Source organism: Leptidea sinapis, chromosome 44, assembly GCF_905404315.1.
Source record: "Leptidea sinapis chromosome 44, ilLepSina1.1, whole genome shotgun sequence".
Classification (NCBI taxonomy): Eukaryota; Metazoa; Arthropoda; class Insecta; order Lepidoptera; family Pieridae; genus Leptidea; species Leptidea sinapis.
Genome location: NC_066308.1, coordinates 6,035,603 through 6,054,728, shown reverse-complemented (window position 1 = coordinate 6,054,728; position 19,126 = coordinate 6,035,603). Strand labels below are relative to the sequence as shown.

Genomic DNA, 19,126 nt, shown 5'->3' with positions numbered 1-19,126 from the left:
AATAATACACCCAGTAAAAAGTTCTCTCTGGTGATTTTGTCTAGAGATACGTAGATATTGGCAGTTTTTTGAAAGCCTCAATTAGGACCATAGTAACGCTTGCCGTGTACAGTTGAGCACTGGAGCGTAAGGAGCGAATCTAATAGCTGGACAATGTAATGCCTCCACTAAAACTTCGACGAAGACAAACTAACCTTAAGTTTCTGCTTCAAGTCCTGTATCTCGTCGAGCGCCTCCGTATAGTTCTTGTGCAACATGTTTCTCTCCGCGCGCGTTGTGTCCAGAGCTACTGACATCTTCTTACTCTTGATAGCTTCTTCTCGCAGCGCTTTTTTTAGATCTAAAATGTCTGCTGTTCGCAGCCGGACTTCCTCTGAAAGCATTATTTTCGGATGTTGTTCAGTTAGTTATAATTTTTTCCAGAATGAACAAAAGAATATCTTGAACAGGTTATTTTCGTTGATAGTGACATCACTAGTATTATTCTCGTAAGTAAGTCTAACTGTAGGTTTGTCATGCGTTCACTTTTCAAAATGTAATGTATTTTTCGAATGAAATGTTTGGTTTTACGATTCGTTATATAATTTTAATTGCTATATTTATTCAAAAAAAAACAAATCTATAACACTTGTAACTATATTTAGAATACTATCACTTAGGGGAAGCGTACCAAGAATTCTGGCAGCATTTCCACGTTGGATAGCTAGGCTGATCCGTTGACCGAAATAGCTGCAAGCGCTTGGGTTGCCAGCAGCCCTATTGAGACGAAAAGATAGTACTTTGTAGATTCTCCGCGCCTCTGCGCCCCACGGACCAAGTGTCTCGACACCAAACGACACAAAGATGTATGACTCACTGAGACCGACATAATTGCGACGCTTGCTTTCTTTCTTGCACTCGAAGCAGTAGCCCCAGCACCAACTGACGTAACTTGGACATGAGAAGGAGCCAGAGTGTCAGTTTAAGATTCATTTGCTTGTTATTTGTAACTGTCACATTAGGTCTTCTGTTATGACAATTGCTATGTTAATAAATAAATAAAACTCCAGGGAAAGTCAATACTAATTAAATTTAAAATTCGTAAATTAAGTTTACTAAAACTTTCATTAATATAGTATAATGGTTGTTCAGAGCTTTACAATGGATGAGGCTTACCAGCTGTTTCGTCTATCTTCTCGTTGAGTACAATAGTTTCTTCAAGCATTCTGAAAATATAAATGATATAATCAATTATCTTGGACACAAGTCTCCGAAAATTTGTTTTACGATAATCTGCCTGATGAGAAATTAAAGAGAACATGGGTAAAGTTGAAAGAGATCTTCAGCCTAGCGAAACTCTCTAAGAAAAGGCGATTCACTCGATTTTATGAAACGTGCAATCATTGACCGATTGACAGATGACGGCTATAATCTTGTAAATAAAAGAGACCGAAATCCACTTTACGTCCACCGAAATCCACGTTTTATGCAATGTTCGCTTTCAAACTTAGCCGGATTATACTTCGTGGTCAATCGCTATACTTCAAGTTTGAAATCTACTATTTCAAACTTATGTCGAATTACTGCACGTTTCATACTAAACTAAATTTCAATTTTTACTTAGGCAGTCCCGCCTCTTATTACGTAGTATTTACATCCTCTTTGGAGATCTTCGTAGTGTAAACTGACAAAAGCGAGCTTCGTCAAAATTTTAGTCTACCCTATCTTTCCTAAATAGTACCTTAGCATCACATAACACCTTCCTTGCATATTTAGAGTTAGCCGCAAAAATTGTTTTCAGGTGACATATTATGATAGGAAACTGAACCAAGTAGGTGCTCCGTGCTGGATTAATCATCTTGTAATTAATTCAAATTCAAATATTTCAATTCAAAATAGTATGTGATATCTCTAATTATTGAATATCAAAAACAACCACCCATTCCAAAAAGTATGCCTTAGACCTGAGAAGAACGGGTGCAGCAAACTCAGCGGGTTTCTTTTTTTTGTATGATAACAAAGTAATATCGTATAATTAAACTTAGTATAATAGCCCGAGTCATTTATGTTATAGTTACCTTTACCACAGAAAACGATTTTTTAACAATTCTTTTGAATTTCGTAATACATTAGTTTTGAACATTTTCTGGGATCTTGTAAAAGCAAATACATCCAACACTAAAGACTTACGAACTCGACTTAGCCAAGTAGTAGACAAGGTTTATTTTTTTTGTTTATGTCTGTTCCTAGTGTTTTAATCATACCAGCATCATGTAGCCAGTTACCAGTGGCCCTCCCACTGCACTACTACTTTGCACCGGATGCCGGCTAGATTATGGGTCCCACAACGGCGCCTATTTCTGCCGTGAAGCAGTAATGTGTAAGCATTTTAGTGTTTCGGTCTGAAGGGTGCCGTAGCTAGTGAAATTAGTGGGCAAATGAGACTTGACAACTTATGTCCCAAGGTGACGAGTGCAGTTGTAACGCCGCTCAGAATTTTTGGTTTTTCAATAATCCTGGGCGGCATTGAAATGGGCAGGGCGTATCAATAACTACGATAATAATCAACGGAGCGTCCTGCTCGTCTCGCCTCTTATTTTCATAAAAAAAAAACAAAAATAAATTTAAGCTGGTCTCAAACCTGTCCTTGTCCTTCTCCAGCTGTCTGATGATGAGCCTCTGCTTGTTGATCTGTCCGTTGCTCACTTCGAGCTCGTGCTCCAGTTGCTTCCTCTGCTGCTCCTGCCGAGTTATCACCTGCAGGTTCTCCAGCGCGTCACCTGTTCATTATTAAAGGGAAACTTCAGTATCGACGCATGAGAGAAATTTTATAGGAAATCGTCACAATTTTGCGCGCCATTTTGTTTATGTTGTCAAAATGACAGTTCAGACAGCTGAAGTTGGCAGATACAATACCACCGTTTGTCGTATCTTTTCATTAGTATGAAAAATAATTTATATCTATTATTTATTATAGGGAGTGACAAGAAGAATAACATTACATATTATTTAATATTAATCTATTTATGTGATTGCATTATATTTATATGTATTATTTTATTGAATTGAAACTTTAGAATGGTTGTGATTTGAAACTCGATGAAACGAAAAAGCGAGACGATAGATTGCCAGCTATTATTCTACAGTAACTGATATTTTTAAGAGTTTTGAAAAGCGCTATTAATAAATACCATCTCCCGTAGGACCCATCCCAATAGCTCTAATTAAAAATGGTGGAAGTGGCGGATATTCCTAATGGCATATCAGTATGAAAGTGGAGATGGGTGGGAAAGTGATTAGAGATGAGAAGAGTACTTGAATTAGTAAGAAATGTCATTTTTGTTTCATTTGTAAATAAAGTGTAGGCGAATATTTACATTTTGTAAATAGTAAAGTTAACATTTTTTATTATGTAAGTGATTTTCTCATATTATTACATTACCACTACTGAAATGACATAATATTATTTTAGTAATTTTTATGTGTAACAAAAATGACCAAATACTGATTACCAAGGGGATGATGTAACAAGGAGTTCTTATCCCCATTTAAGAACTCATTGTTATAAGGTTGGCATAGTTAAGTATATATCTACCTAATCGTTCATACAATTTAAAAATACTAAACAACCTGATATTTGTGTCTGCTTCAAAATCGCCGTAGTTACTTTATAGCATCTCAACAAAGTTATCGTAAAACTATCACATACTCTGAATCTTTTGCATATTCTTATTGAGGATGTCCTTTTCTCTGTTCAGATTCTCAATCTCTCTCTTGTCTGCCTCCGTCTGCTTCTTATTCAGCATTATCTCTCGCTCCATGACACTCACTTGCTGTCTCAACGTGTTTCTGAAAACGACCATTACAATTTAAATGTCTGGTTAGAAATATTAATTGGTTACTGCACCTCTGCTATATACCACTGGACTGGCGGCTGTCAAAGTGCTTTTCTGCCTGTTTGATATTCGCCAATTTGGCGCTGTTGGCCATGTAGCGAGAGTCTGCGGTACTAAAACTAGTGATGACAACCTCAGCAAACATCGATTGATGGTGGGAAACTATTTTCAAAAAAAAAAAATTGTGTACTTCATTACGTTGATACTTGAAGTATAAATAACACGTAAAACAAACGAAATCAATTAAAAATGCAAAAATACTTCATAGTATTGTACCTTCCTTTCCATCGCTGCCATTTGTATTATACGTTAAAATTAGTTCTCGCCAGCGAATGGCGCTTCAAATAGGCACAAAAAATTTGATGTCAAACATATGGAACAGTCTGTCGAGTGGTATTTATAAAGGTCAGTGTAATTGGTTCTACAAAAAGGAGTTGGTGTTTGGAATTTTTCAGCTATGAGGAGAAAAAACTAATTTTGGGAATTAAGCAAAATATCATTTCGTATACGAAATTATTAATGCTTGTAAATACGAGGGGCACACTAAAATGATCGGGAATAAGAAAAACCACATGCAAGGTATAGCTAAATTATATTTTATTGTTTTTTGAAGTATTCTCCGTTCAACTTAATGCACTTTTCCATTCGTGCAAACCAAACGTTAAAACAGTTCCAGTCTGAAGTTGATAAAAATAAGAATACTTGATATTGACAAAATGGCTGATTTGTACGCTTCCACAGCTGCTTCGAGGTCTTCAAACCGTTGACCGCGTAATAAATCTTTCATTCTAGCGAATGTACAGAAATCGTTTCAGCTCAGGTCAGGACTGTACGGAGGATGGCCCATCAGCTCAACGTTTTTCTGATGTAAGATGATGCGACGTTTCGGGTTATTTTTTCGGAGTTCGGCTATAATTACTTGCAAACAAACCGTGATATACCACTCAGCGGTAGCCGTTCTGCGATCCTGTAAAGGAATTGTAGCAACATGCCCCTTTTTCGAGACAAACGTAGCGAACATTTTCTTTGACACGCTGCAGGAGCGATCTCCTTTCGTTGGTTAGACCTCGTCTTCGAAGACCCAAACTTCTGAATGATGTTTTCTTTCAGGTTCGTATGAATAAATCCATGATAAGTCACATGAGACGATATTATAAACGGCATTTGACTTCCCTCCGTTGAAGCGTTGCACTGTATTAAGGCACCAATCTACACGAGCCGCCTTTTGCTCTTCGGACAAATTGTGGGGTACCCATCGGGAAACTAGCTTTCTTACATAAAGTTCATTATGTAATATCGACTGAATTGCACTTATTCCGATACTGATAACAGCCTGAATCTGCTCGTATGTCACATGACGGTCAACTAATACAATAGTTCGCACAGCTGCGATGTTTTCAGGCGTGACCGCTGTTCTTGGTCGACCTGCAGAAGAAACAGTGCTGAGCGACACACGACCGCGTCGGAACTCGGCATACCAGCGGTATATTGTCGTTTGACTCGGTGCTTCAACATCATAAATCGAAACAAGTTAGCTGAGACATTTATCTTGAGATAAGCTTCTAATGTTCACGGGTGAGCTTCATTTCTGTCAACGACGTGTCAACTTTAAACCAACATAGTTTTTGTTTTTGAACTTTCTTTTTAATTGTATGAATGTCATTAAGGTTCTAAGAGGCCAGTATTCAAATTCTAAAAAAGGTTTTATTGTAACTCAATCGGAAATATTCTATTCCCGATCATTTCAGTGTGCCCCTCGTAAAACTGCTTTTGAATAACACATAGCTAGAAATATAAATAACACACGTACACTGTGGCTGTGTTGCAGCACCTGGTTTCGTCTGTTGGTTTCAAATTTACAATTTTTGTAATAGTCTATTAAATATATGGGATTTCAAATTTATTTATGATTTATATGGGATAACAAAGATATTTATGCAGTTGGTTTTTCAAGAAAACTGGACCGAGATTGCAAAATATTTTTGTTTTCCCTTGATTTATAGGACACTTAACTATTTTGTTTGTAATATGATATAATAAGTTTCTAAATTACAATAAGAAATGTTTTATATATTTTTGAAGCTATATTGTTATTAGTTTTAAATACTGATTTTATGTGGTTTAGTATATTATTTCTTTCTTTTAATTAATTATTTATAACATTCGACGATTGCCGTAGGCCGTAAAACCAGAATGGGTTTATGTTTGTACTTAGATTTAAGTTAAACACCTTTTTTGTGTGTAAATAAAAAAAACACTAATTGTATTCTAAATTTGAAGCTTCTATATTTGTTAGAAGTGCTTTAGAGTTTTGATGATCGAATAGTCAGTCAGTAAGTGATAAAATTAATAAACTTTGATTAGTTATAATTATTAAGCTACTGTTTCAAATTGAATGCAGTTTGGAAATATATCGTGTTTATACAATGCCTGCTTTCTGAAAATTCAGGCTTACAGTTTCATCCACAACAAAGTTATAAAGGTTGTAAAATTGCCTGAACTGCTTCGAAATTTGCACGTCATAAATGTGGCAAACATGTACCTTCTAATATTTTATGTAATATCAATCTAAGATGTTCATGCCACGGACTAGTAAAAAAATAAGGACTCCGTGTCACCTTACATTAAACAGTGTAGCACCAAAACAAGCCGATTAACGTGTAAATACATAGCATGCACCCCATGCACACACTTACACTACTACAGGCCGATTGGCTGCCATTATGAGAATTGTCATCGTCTGTGACAGATCAGTTTGCGTCTCGATAAAATATTTTAAAAATGCCGTCGTGCGTTCTGATAAAGTGTAAAAACGATACTATATAAGTATTTGTGGCCATATATGATTATTTAAGGGAGAAAAAATTGTGTAACTAGTATCCCCCGTAACCGCACACACACTAGCATAACGGTGCTTCATTTGCTAATATCACGTCGCGGAGTATTTCTTTTTTTACTCGTCCGTGGTTCATGCAAATAAAAACTTTGAATTTGAGATATGGATGATATGGCCATGCCACTTGTTTTTGCTTGACTTGGCGGGGGCACTGTCGTGCCTCCTGATAATGGACATATCACATTGTTGTAGATTGCTCTAGAATCTAGTTAATCCTAATAGTAACAGTCACTCCTCCGTCAGTCATCACCCTCACCGTTCAGTCTCGACGCCCGCCTTGGCTTTCTCAAGCAGCTGATATTTCTTCATGTGCTGCACGCCCTGCTTCGACAGCTTTGAGACTTCGTTGCGGAGGCGGTTGCCGTCGTCAATCATATTCTAAATAAATGAAAAACAAACTTGTACGAGTACCTCCTATATAAACAAAAACAATCTTGTAGGTACCTCCTATTTGTTCAAGTTTACTTCTTAAATGTTAGGTAATATATTTCGTTACGAATGGTAAAGTAAATTCGCGGACATTTAACTTGTGGGGATGATATTTTCATGATCTATATTCACTTCGTCTTGTTGCGTGTTTCTGTTTTTGAAACAAAGTTTTAGTCACAGATTTATACAGAACTTGCGTGTTCCAGTCGGGTTACTGGAAAGCTGTCGCTGATTTTTAACACGTACTTCGATTTCGCAAGGGCTATTTGCCGCCTAAAAAATCTGGAGGCACGGTTACATTTCCTCTTCAGAACTTTGCAGTTCGGATCCTTTGGGCCCAGCGCCGCAACCCAAGTTCGATACGCCTGTCAGGCACTAGGATCAGTATCAGGGTCAACCGAAGGGAAACAAACCTTGCCCCAAGGGTAGAATGCAAAAAAGGAGCGCATCCTATCCCAATCTCCTGACGTGGGCGTCGGATAGGCACTACACTCCTGATCAGGCAATGGTCGGACGTTCCGAGAGGGGCGTCGACATAGACCTGGTAACTATCGGGATGTGTAGTCAGCAGATAATCTAATAAAGACGGCATGTGGCTGTCCACATCCGGGAGCCGCGTCGGCGACTCAACCAATTGGGACAAACAAATACGACAATGCAAAATTATGCTCATATCGCTAAGATTCCGGGCCTCTACACTAACCTATGCGAAACATAGTGGCACTAGGCCGCTACTTCACGCTGGTATTCTGTGTGGTACGTACGAGTGTGGTCAGATTGTCCTGACGTCATAAGACGGCAGCGTGGCTTTCCTACTTCCAAAAAGCCCTTAGTCGCCTCTCAGGAACGCCGTTGGGCCTGGGACTCCCCTATTCTTTTTAAGCCCCGGGGAAGCACAGGACACTGACTGTGCTTGTAACCACTAAGGATGGTAATGAGCTGAAATAATAGTGGCTCGTGGATCTCGGTGGCACCTTGAGCTCCTTGCTAGTGTTAGTGAGCGTCTGCTTGGTGTTGTCGAACTCCGCGTTGGTGGTGTCCAACTGCTCACGCAGGCGAGCCGCCCTGCTCGTAGCAGCCTCTCGCTCCTGCTGCGCCACGCCCAGCTTGTGTGTCAGGTCCTTTATCTGCTTCTCCCGCCGTGCTATCGTCTTCTCCGCTTTCGTCACCTGAATAGTTTAAACTTCTTCTATCTACACCCATGCTTTAAATCCTCTATTAAAGATTCTAAAACAGTTAGCTTATTGCCAACATTAAAAGACCCAATGTCCTAATAACTATAACATCATCCAAACGAGTGTTGTAATGAAAAATCCGTTTTCCTAATAACACTCCTTTGGATTATTATCCAAATTGGGACTGGCTTTTTTAATGTTAGCAGTAAGCTAAATGTTTCAGAATCATTTATAGAGGATTCATTTTATGATTGTAGATAAAGTCTTGTATGCAACTGTTGGCAATTAGGTATTAAAACACTCATGTGATACTATTATCAATAATTATAAACCCAAATTCGTGTTATAATACCTCTTATTACACAACAGTTGCATAAATAACTGTAAAATCACTCTTTCTGTTTTGAAAAATATTGTGAAATTCTACTATAGGTAACCAACGACGAAAACATGGAACTTTTTTAGATAAACGTTGAATAGAATAATGCGGAAACAAATGCCTATGCCAAAGTTGGGTAAACAGATCAAATATTTGATGTCTTCGCCTCACCATAGTCGTTAACATAAATTCAAATTACTGTAAACTTACTTTGTTTCTAGATAAACTCTACTGCTATCATTATATTAGGTAGGTACTCGTATGCTGACGACTTCGATAACTTCTCTGCAATTTCAGATATTTTTCTATTTATAAAAATTACAAAATGGAATTGCATATTAACGAAAACAGAATTGTGATGACTGCCTTTCATAAAGTGTTCTTTGGTCTTTCTCAATATAATACACTTATAAACAGCTGCAATAACACATTGGACTTAATACCTACTTTGTGTTAATACAATCACAGCGATTTAATTCTCTTTATCACCCCACTCCATTTTAATATCTCTAAATATTTTACAATGTATTGTCGCCAAAATAAAAAAACTCTTTGAACAGTCATATAAAAATGACAGATTCCAAATTAAATTAGTTTATTTTTAATTGGAACAGTATTTATGGCCAGACTAAGAATTAATTAAAAAAAATATTAGCTCGCCCCGCTTTATGGTGAATGTATTTTAAGCTTTTGAATGAATGAATGAATACTTTATTAACTAAACTAAATAAGACTTACTTACAGAGGTAAAAAAAATAATTAAAAACTTATAGCATAAAAAAAATACAAATGATAAAAAAAAACAAATGTATGTATAATATTATAGTGATTATCTTAATTTAAAAGTACTGTGTAGCAGTTATTGTTATCAAAAGGAACTGACTCAGCGTCATGCTACGTTGAAGTAATACCAACACAGCGCTGATTTTCAGCAGCCCCCTGGTGACCCATTGAGTAACTACTATTGTTAAAAAATATATTTAGTGCTATTAAAGTTAATTTGATTGTTCGCGTGCAGTTGCCTGCCCGGGCAGTCATAGGCCGGCTGACGTCTACGATCTCCACTCCGTTACCTTATCAGTCAGTGTAGCGATCATGTTCCCCCTGTACTCCACCATCGTCTTGAGCGACGAGGACTCCTCCTTCAGGTGATCCACCAGCCGGTTCTGTCTCACAGCATTATTGTCTGCGTCCTGCAATGATGCACCTACTATAAATGAACTTTATCTTAACTATTTAGCTCATTTTATATAGCAATGCCAAACGTTGCCTCTGTCAGAACTCAGTTGTTTCGACTGACAAAGGCTTATTGGTAATCATATATTTGTTTGATCGCGATACATCTCTGACTAGTGTTAGTCATAATAGCTAGTAAATTTTTAATCGAATACTAATGTAAAAAGATCGATTTGAATAAATTTATTCTTATTCTGAAACACATTTTTGTCTTATTACTAAACACCCACCTTGATCGTGTATGTCTTACAAATAAAATGGATCATACAACATCAGTAAAACTGGAGAGTAGTAAGGTATATAAAGTGGTATAATGAAAATGCCACGCCGAAATGAGTGTCACTCCGTTCATCTGGTAAATGATTTGAAGGTCGGGAAGAGTTAAGAGATCTATCGGTGGTTCTGAGACGTGAGTATTGATTGGTGAGCTGAGTGCGAGTGCCTGCCAGTGCTTGTCATGTCATCTCAAGACTGCAGCTTCTTCAGCAATAAGAATAGTTTTGTTTCCTGCAACTTGTGTGAATGATCTCTTTTTCTGTCATCATCTTAATGTTCGTCTATATTATTAAAATACTAGTTGACCCGACAGACGTTGTCCTGTTCATAATAAAAAAAACTCTTGCGGGTGGACTTTTGTAAAATCGGTTCTTTGCTCTACTCGGCGAAAGGAATATTCCTACCAAATTTCAAGTCTATACGCCTTATGGTTCCAGAGATATCGTGATGAGTGACTATATACGTGGAAATCTCTTATATATATATATATAGATTATTCCCATACATATCCACAGTAAACTAATTACCAGTAAGTTGATAGAATTACATTTATTTACCATAGGGAGTGACAATAACAACACTTGGTAAACGTCATAATGATATGTATCTCCATCAGTTCGTAAGGGGTGACATGGGGAGAAGAACTGATAAGAAACTCCCAGTCCATCTGATACTGTTGCCTGCTTTGCCCTTCGGCTACCTGACAGGAGAAGCGACGCAGATCTCCGCTCGGACAATGCCACGCTAATTTACCTCGAGCTGCTCTTCCAGCTTAGCAATGTCCTCCTCAGCAGCGGTCGTCTTATGTTCCAGCTCCTCAATGAAGCTTAGTGCGTTGTTAAGCCGGTGTTTGACGCCGTCCAGCTCGCCCTGCAGTCGCGCCTTCTCCTTCTCAAATTTCTCTTTCTCCTTCACTGCTGAAGTGGCGCCTCTGCAATGCATACGTTTTCGTGTAGTGATAGCTGGCAGGGAACACGCTACACTTTAGGTTATATTTAGGTTTAGTGCTTTCAATATGGCTAATCATATTATTGTCTTACAGCAGAATTTTAAAAGACATGATGTAATTTTAAATAATGGTTAGGTACGAGTAAATATCCGATGTGATTCGGAAATAATGTATTTAGCATAATAATGTTATAACGTTTGAGTTTTCCGGGTGATATGAGCGTATGACAAATACATTCCGAGAGGGCTTCAAATCATGTTTCGTGGTCAGCCTCAGTTTGATAATCTTCCCAGTCCCTAAAGTTAGTAAACTTAAAATAAATTAGTTTTATCGAATCATCACTTGGTGGTATCAATTAGGCGAGTCCACCAGTACCTAGTTTAGTTCCAGGTTTTTTCTTTATAGTACTTATAGTAAGGCGGTGATGATCACTTACACGCGGTTTCATCAGGAGACCCGAAAGTTAGTTTGTCCTCATATTCCAAAAACAAATGCCTGCACTTACGCGTCATCATCACCAGCACGCTTCCTCGCGTCCAGCTCTTTCTCCAGTCTGGTGACCGTCTTCTTCATGGTCTCCAGAGCCTCGACACTGGCCAGCTCACGCGCGTGCATGGCGTCCGCTAGCGCCTGGGCCTCCTCTGACAAATAACATCACGGCTGACATCATGCGTTGTAACGAGGAGAACATTACGTACACGAAAAATTACCGAAAACTACTGCAAATCTACCATGAGCGTTCAAAGAGTACTAGTGTTAATAAAAGCATATACCGACTTCACCAAGTGTGCGTGACATGAAGTGTATAACATAAAGCAGAGAAGCAAGACGAGCAGGACGTTCAACTGATGGTAATTGATACGCTCTGCCCATTACAGTGCAGTGCCGCTCAGGATTCTTGAAAAACCCCAAAAAATTCTGAATGGCACTACAACTGCGCAACCTTGAGAGATAAGATGTCAAGTCTCATTTGCCCAGTAATTTCACTAGCTGCGGCGCTCTTCAGACCGAAACACAGTGATGCTTACACATTACTGCTTCACGGCAGAAATAGGCGCCGTTGTGGTACATATAATCTAGCCGGCATCCTGAGCAAAGGAGCTGTTATAAAAAGGTTAATATGCCACATTTACTTCACTGCTCATTTGGTGCTAACCCACCAGAGTTCGATAATAGTTTGAAGGCTTGCAAGCATTATGCAAGAAGACAATGCTCGTGCCTGAAGCACTTTGACTCACACTTCCTAGCTTATAGTTTTTTACTTATCATATATCTTCTGCGCTCTGTTTTCTTCCTCCACAAATTGTTTAATCTTGGTTTTTACATCACACAGGAGGGAAACAATTACGGTAATATCAGACTATTTTGTAACACTAGAAGAAAAACATGAGTCTGTGTCTGAGGACGAAGCTCTACTCTTGTGTTACTCACTGATCTCAGCCCGCAGCTTGTCGATAGTGGTGTGGCCATCGGCAATCTCGTTGAGGTAGTCTGAAATGACGGCGTCGTAGCGACTCACCTTGCCCTGTAATCATAGTGAACCGGGCAAGCTGTCAACCATCAAAGAAATAAGTCCATCAAAGATGGTGTAAACCTGCAAATTTTTTTTTTATATGAAAATAAGAGACGAGACGAGCAGGACGTTCGTCTGATGGTAATTGATACGCCGTGCCCATTACAATGCAATCCCGCTCATGATTCTTGAATAACCCAAAAATTCTGAGCGGCACTACAATTGCGCTCGTCACCTTGAGACATAAGATGTTAAGTCTCAATTTCCCAGGAATTTCACTAGCTACGGCGCCCTTCAGACCGAAACACAGTAATGTTTACACATTACTGCTTCATGGCAGAAATAGGCGCCGTTGTGGTACCCATAAACTAGCCGGCATCCTGTGCAAAGGAGCATCCCACTGGCAAATTGTGAAACTGACTGATAAAATATAATTACGTCTCACTAAGTATTATCGCTGGTACTTATTCGAATTAGGTAGCTTTATATTGGCTTTATCTCATCGCCTAAGATTTCAGCGTAATTTATATATTGTTGAATTTTGTAAGGTAAGGTGAATAAACGAACGTATATGTCACAGATGGCCGGTGGGGCAAAAAGGGCAGCGCAGGACCGATCGTCCGATCGATTTTGGGGAAGGACTTTGTCCAGCAGTGGACGTCTTCCGGCTGATAATGAAATGTCACCTGATGATCATATGAGCGTTGCATTTTGGGGACTTTTTTTAAGTTACAAATGTCAAGCTGCAAAAGAAAAAAAAAATTCAGTCCAGAGGTTGGTAGAGATGGATTCTTGAGATTCGCTCCGTAGATGGCTGAAGACCGAAGTAGGCCACGGTGGCAGGAATCAGGTCAATGAGTTATAGCTGACCATAACACAGACGTTTTGTTAATAGTAATATGTGAAGATATGGCTCTCACCATAGATTTTGCTGTAGAAGCATTTATTTCAATCAACAGACTTACTGAGTCATCTTAGGTGTCTTGGTTATCTTAGTAGACAACCAAGTCACCTGATAACCGTTGCCTAGTGGCAATACAAGTTTAAATGGTTCACAGTTAATGTCCACAATTTCTATTCAATTCGCCGATTTGCCTATAAACAGTAATTTACCAATCAATAAGTTAATTAAATTTGATAAAATATAATATCTATAAAATAGTACTTGCTACGACTGACTGATTCATTAACAAAAAGCCAACACCACTCGGGCAACTAACTTGATATTTGTACAAAGAATCTAATCTTAAATGACGAAAGTGAGCATTTATGAAAATTGCTCTGGTAAGGAAATGAAAAAGGATAGTTAACAAATGCTTTAAATAGTGTTTTTCAAAAAACGAGCGTACGAGTCACAGGTGTTAAGTGGTCGCCTCTGTCCACATTCTCTTGCAACAAAAGAGGAATCACAGGAGCGTTTCCGGCCTTTAAGGAAGGTGTACGTGCTTTTTTTGAAGGTACCCATGTATCGTCCCGGAAACACTCCACAAGGAAGTTCATTCCACAGCTTTGTAGTACGTGGAAGAAAGCTCCTTGAAAACCGCACTGTGGAGGACCTCCACACATTCAGATGATGGGGGATGATATCCTAACTTATGGCGTATCGTGCGAACGTGGAATTCGGTGGCAGGAATCAGGTTAAACAGCTCTTCGGAACACACAAAGACACAATGAAGCGACGTCTCTACGCAACGCCAAGTGATCCAGCCGTTCACAGAGTTAGTAGCTACGAAGTTTTGGCTTAAAATTTTATAGACAGTTCCTCACTTGTGAAGGAATTAGCCACAATGAAGCATGGGCATGTTTCGCTACTTTTATATATTTCGTTTTGTTACTATTTAAACATTATATTATCAGCACTGGACCAGTAAAAATGGAAAAATACCACCTGCATCACGTTGAAATCTGGTATTCCACAACCACGCGTTTTGCAAGAAATTTCAGGTGCTGTTTTCCCGAACCGAAACAGCATACTCCCTTCCACCTTAAAGGTCGACAACGCGTCTCTTGTTGTCGCGTATGTCCATGGGCGGTTGCCCCACCACTCCGCATCCCATGAGCCTCTTCTTATATAAAACTAGCCATTCCCGCCCGCTTCGCTGGGCGAATTTTAAACATAAAAATAAATATAATTTTATTCATCTTATTACAACTACAATAAAAAATAAGTAGCTATAAATCATCTAAGATAAATTTCGCATCGAATGGTGGTAGGTTCATGTCGATACGATCAGTGGTTTAGGCGTGAACAAAGCCTCAAACAAAGACCATATTAATTACATTTAATATATAGAAAGTCAACAATATTAATCATCATTTATGTCGAGAGTGAGTGAGAAAGTCGGGAATGACTCGGTTGACTGAGTGCAGTCAATAGATGCTAATCTAATGGAACGATCGCAAACTTACTCCAGAGTATAGGCAGCCAACAATTCCTGGACACCTGCACGTTGAGCATAATTATTTTAGGTTTTACTTTATTCGGCAGCTTGAAGACGTTAAAGTTGAGCATTGAAAAGCTGCGGTAGTTAGTAAGGCTACCGTTTCCGTAGCTACAGCTGAGAACGTGTAAGTTGTAACTACGTGACAGCTGTGCAAGTTACCCTGATGGTGGCGATGGTGTCCTGGTGCTGGACATTCTCGGCCTTGAGCTGGTGGTACGAGTCGAATAGCTTGGTATACACATCGCTGTACAGCTTCAAACCCTCGGCTTCCCGCAGCTCTTCCAACACCTGTCCACAAACAACACCTTATCAACCAACCAGTTGAATTAATAGATTGGGATTTTGTTTTTCCATATTGTTGTCGTTTATAGAATGTATAAACTTATAATAAAACCTCTTAAGCTGTAATTTTTGTATCTGGATGGTTTTATTGTCAAAATTTACAAAATTTTTAAATGTTGGTCCCAGCTATTTTTCGTTTGTTTCTCGTTAAAAACGATTGGCGGGATTCATTTGTCAATTGTTTTTTTATCACACATCAAAGTTCTACGTACGCAACGAAAATGGAATTAAGTCGAAAAGTTTTTAGAGCGATGATTTTTTATCATTTTAAAAGTTCTCTCTCTCCGCAAGACTGTGCCGCTCGTCGTATGACGCCCAGCTCTTCGAAGCCAATTTGCCCTCCAGATGACCGCGGAAATGCTAATCGCCTAGGATTTCAAGGAAAGTGTTGTCGAAACCGGTGATACGACAAATGGGTTTATTTTAGTGGTAAACGTGCAAACTTAAGTCTTCTGGGGGTTAAATTGTCCAGGTTCATTTTACCTGATTCCACGACCGTCTCAAGAGAGGACTCTATAGAAGTCAAAAGTTTCTTCCGGTAATGGTTGACAACTTCCCGAGAGAACATGCCCCGAGTATACGATATCACCAGTACTGTCGTCGGTGTATAGAAGCATAATGTGGATATTGAATTTAACTATCTAAATCTTATTTAAGTGAGTACTTTTGTCTGCATGAGACTTACAAACATAAATGTATTGTAATGTCCGATTCCTAAGCATTATATTAGCGAGTAGTAAGTGCGACTAACTAACTTTTTCAAATTCCTTCTCAGCTGCAGTGGTTTCGGAGCCAACGGCGATGGCCGCTCCGAACTCCTCTTCTTCCGGACCTTCCATCTCTCTATTATATATTGAAAATGTCTAAACAAGAAACAATTAAAATATCAAAACAAATAAATACAAATGCAACGGTTGCTATGGTTACCGGTTGCTATAGTTACCAGGTGCTAAAGAATGGCTACAGACAAGAAATACGTAGACTTAATTATTTACGGTGTGTGTGGATGATCCAGCCACTGTACTGAACAACTTTTATTTTGTATTAATTTACATTTACCTTTTTGACTTACTCGTGTAAGGCATTTACTATTTGACGTTTGAGTATGTTTTGTTTGTTGCATCACTTTAATATTTTATTTTTATGATAATAAGGGACGAGACGAGCAGGACGTTCAGCTGATGGTAATTTATACGCCATGCCCATTACAATGCAGTGCCGCTCAGGATTCTCAAAAAACCCAACAATTCTGAGCGGCACTACAATTGCGCTCGTCACCTTGAGACATAAGATGTTAAGCTTCATTTGCCCAGCAATTTCACTAGCTACAGCGCCTTTCAGACACATAGTAATGCTTACACATTACTGCTTCACGGCAGAAATAGGCACCGTTGTGGTACCCATAATCTAGCCGGCTTCCTATGCATAGGAGCCTCCCACTGGTAAGTAATAAGTATATTGTTATTGGAATGATTTGTAAAACGATGAAAATGTAAATGCAGATTTAAAAGTGTGGCAATGAGTTTCTTGCTACTTCTTTTCACTAGCTCAATCCTTTACGAAGTGGCGGTAAATTCAATAAGAAAAAAATTTTGATATTCATGTCATCTCCGTGACCTGCATGAATAAAGTGATTTTAATTTCATTTGATTCACTATATTATATACTAGCGTATAGGATACATGACAGCCCGATGATTCGTGATTGAATATCATTATTTCAATGTGTGCGTTAGCAATTTGGTTGGCTTGTTTAATATTCAAAATACAACGGAGGTAATTTCAAGCGTGGCTGACTTTTTACGACTGGTTAATCAAAATCGGTTACAGTAACAATTGATTCGCATTACTGTATGCCATAGACCAAGTATAGTAACTAGACATCGGTTTGGCGTGGCCAACATGAGACAGATAATCTTAATATATGTAAATTACGTGACACGTTGTTTGTCCGCGATGGACTCCTAAACTAATGAACGGATTTTAATGGGGATTACTTCATGGAGTGGAGTTTAGTCCAACTTGAGAGATTTGGGACCCATAATTATTTTTATTTCCAATTTTTGTTTTGTATGGAAATATTTTCTGTGAGAGTTTTTATTGACGCACGGTTTGACAGTTCTGCTGTAAAACAATTTCATTATAACAACAAGGAGCATATGTTACGAAATAATTCTTGATGTTTTGAAATATTATTGGCAAATTTCTATAAAACAGTTTTTTTTTGATTATCTACAGAACAACGTCTGTCGGGTCAGCTAGTATAGGAATATATATAGGTACATAATATAACACAAGTGTTTGTTTGTTTTGTTTCACTATCACTTTTATATCGTAAAACAACATCGCACCATATTTCCTTCGATTCTACTTAAAATTGTCACTGATGTTGAATAAATAATAGATATTTCACAACAATAATAGCTTATTTTTATAGACGCAAATAAAAGTAAACAAAATATCTGTGCAGCGCTTGTCAAGTTTGTTTAGCACACCGGGTGCTGACCTTGAAAAAACCGGCACACATGGCGAAACAAAAAATCTAATAACTCTATCTCATTTCTTTACATAAGACTCGCATAAGTTTTTCTTTTTCTCGTGTGAGTGAGACGGAAGCTATCAATTAGTCTAGTTACTATAGTTGGTCTATGATGTATACTCTGTACGTTAGTATATTTTTGCTCTATGGTAGACTTTGATTTTTTTTTTTTTTTTATGGAATAGGAGGACAAACGAGCGTACGGGTCACCTGGTGTTAAGTGATCACCGCCGCCCACATTCTCTTGCAACACCAGAGGAATCACAAGAGCGTTGCCGGCCTTTAAGCAAGGTGTACGCGCTTTTTTTGAAGGTACCCATGTCGTATCGTCCCCGAAACACCGCACAAGGAAGCTCATTCCACAGCTTTGTAGTACGAGGGAGAAAGCTTTATAGATTTAGATTATTAGACTTTACAAATTTTACATTACATTTTGACATTACAAATCGAAAGGACAAGCGAAATACAAATAAGACTGAGATAGAACGGAATAAAGCTATTTATTTTGCTTTCGAAAGTCAATGTCACCGACATAGCCCAAATGAAACTGAAGTGGCAATGGGCAGGGCACATAGTTCGACGGACAGATGGCCGTTGGGGCAGTAAAATCCTTGAATGGCGACCACGTACCGGAAGACACAGTATTTATAGGTCCCCCACAAGATGCACGGACGATCTGGTCAAGAATACGGAATGGATGAGGGCAGCGCAGGATCGATCGTCGTGGAGATCTTTGGGGGAGGCCTTTGTCCAGCAGTTGACGTCTTCCGGCTGATGTTGATAATGATGTTGCTTTCGGATTTCATCACAAAGACAAAACTGAAAATAAAAAAATCAAGTAACTAGACACTTGATTCTCTTTTAAATGGATTAACTTAGAAATATACAAAAACGGCTATTTGGAAATGAACACAAGGAAATAAACTAAAATACCTCAATGACAAATGAACTGAAAAGTGATTCATTCATCTGAAATTAACTGGAAAGTATTTGTAGCCGCCGTGAGGTCACACAGACAGTACTAGGAACGGTTGTCTAGCATTTGCTTGAACTCATTCAAATTTAAACCAGTGG

The 19,126-nt window shown here is 38.5% G+C and overlaps 1 protein-coding gene across 1 annotated transcript in view; it reads right to left on the bottom strand.

Moving 5' to 3' along the window:
- Positions 1-16,411, bottom strand: part of LOC126977230 (cilia- and flagella-associated protein 58-like) — a 34,128-nt gene extending 17,717 nt beyond the window's left edge. Inside the window, exons 1-12 of the mRNA XM_050825957.1 lie at positions 16,270-16,411; positions 15,332-15,460; positions 12,647-12,740; positions 11,721-11,856; positions 11,020-11,197; positions 9,828-9,947; positions 8,175-8,369; positions 7,028-7,149; positions 3,689-3,828; positions 2,621-2,759; positions 1,156-1,205; positions 195-373 (exon numbers count right to left, since the gene is read on the bottom strand). Of these exons, the coding sequence (XP_050681914.1) occupies positions 195-373; positions 1,156-1,205; positions 2,621-2,759; positions 3,689-3,828; positions 7,028-7,149; positions 8,175-8,369; positions 9,828-9,947; positions 11,020-11,197; positions 11,721-11,856; positions 12,647-12,740; positions 15,332-15,460; positions 16,270-16,353 (1,566 nt within the window). The 5' untranslated portion in view covers positions 16,354-16,411. The remainder of the gene's footprint in view (positions 1-194; positions 374-1,155; positions 1,206-2,620; positions 2,760-3,688; positions 3,829-7,027; positions 7,150-8,174; positions 8,370-9,827; positions 9,948-11,019; positions 11,198-11,720; positions 11,857-12,646; positions 12,741-15,331; positions 15,461-16,269) is intronic.
- Between the last annotated feature and the right edge of the window lie 2,715 nt (positions 16,412-19,126).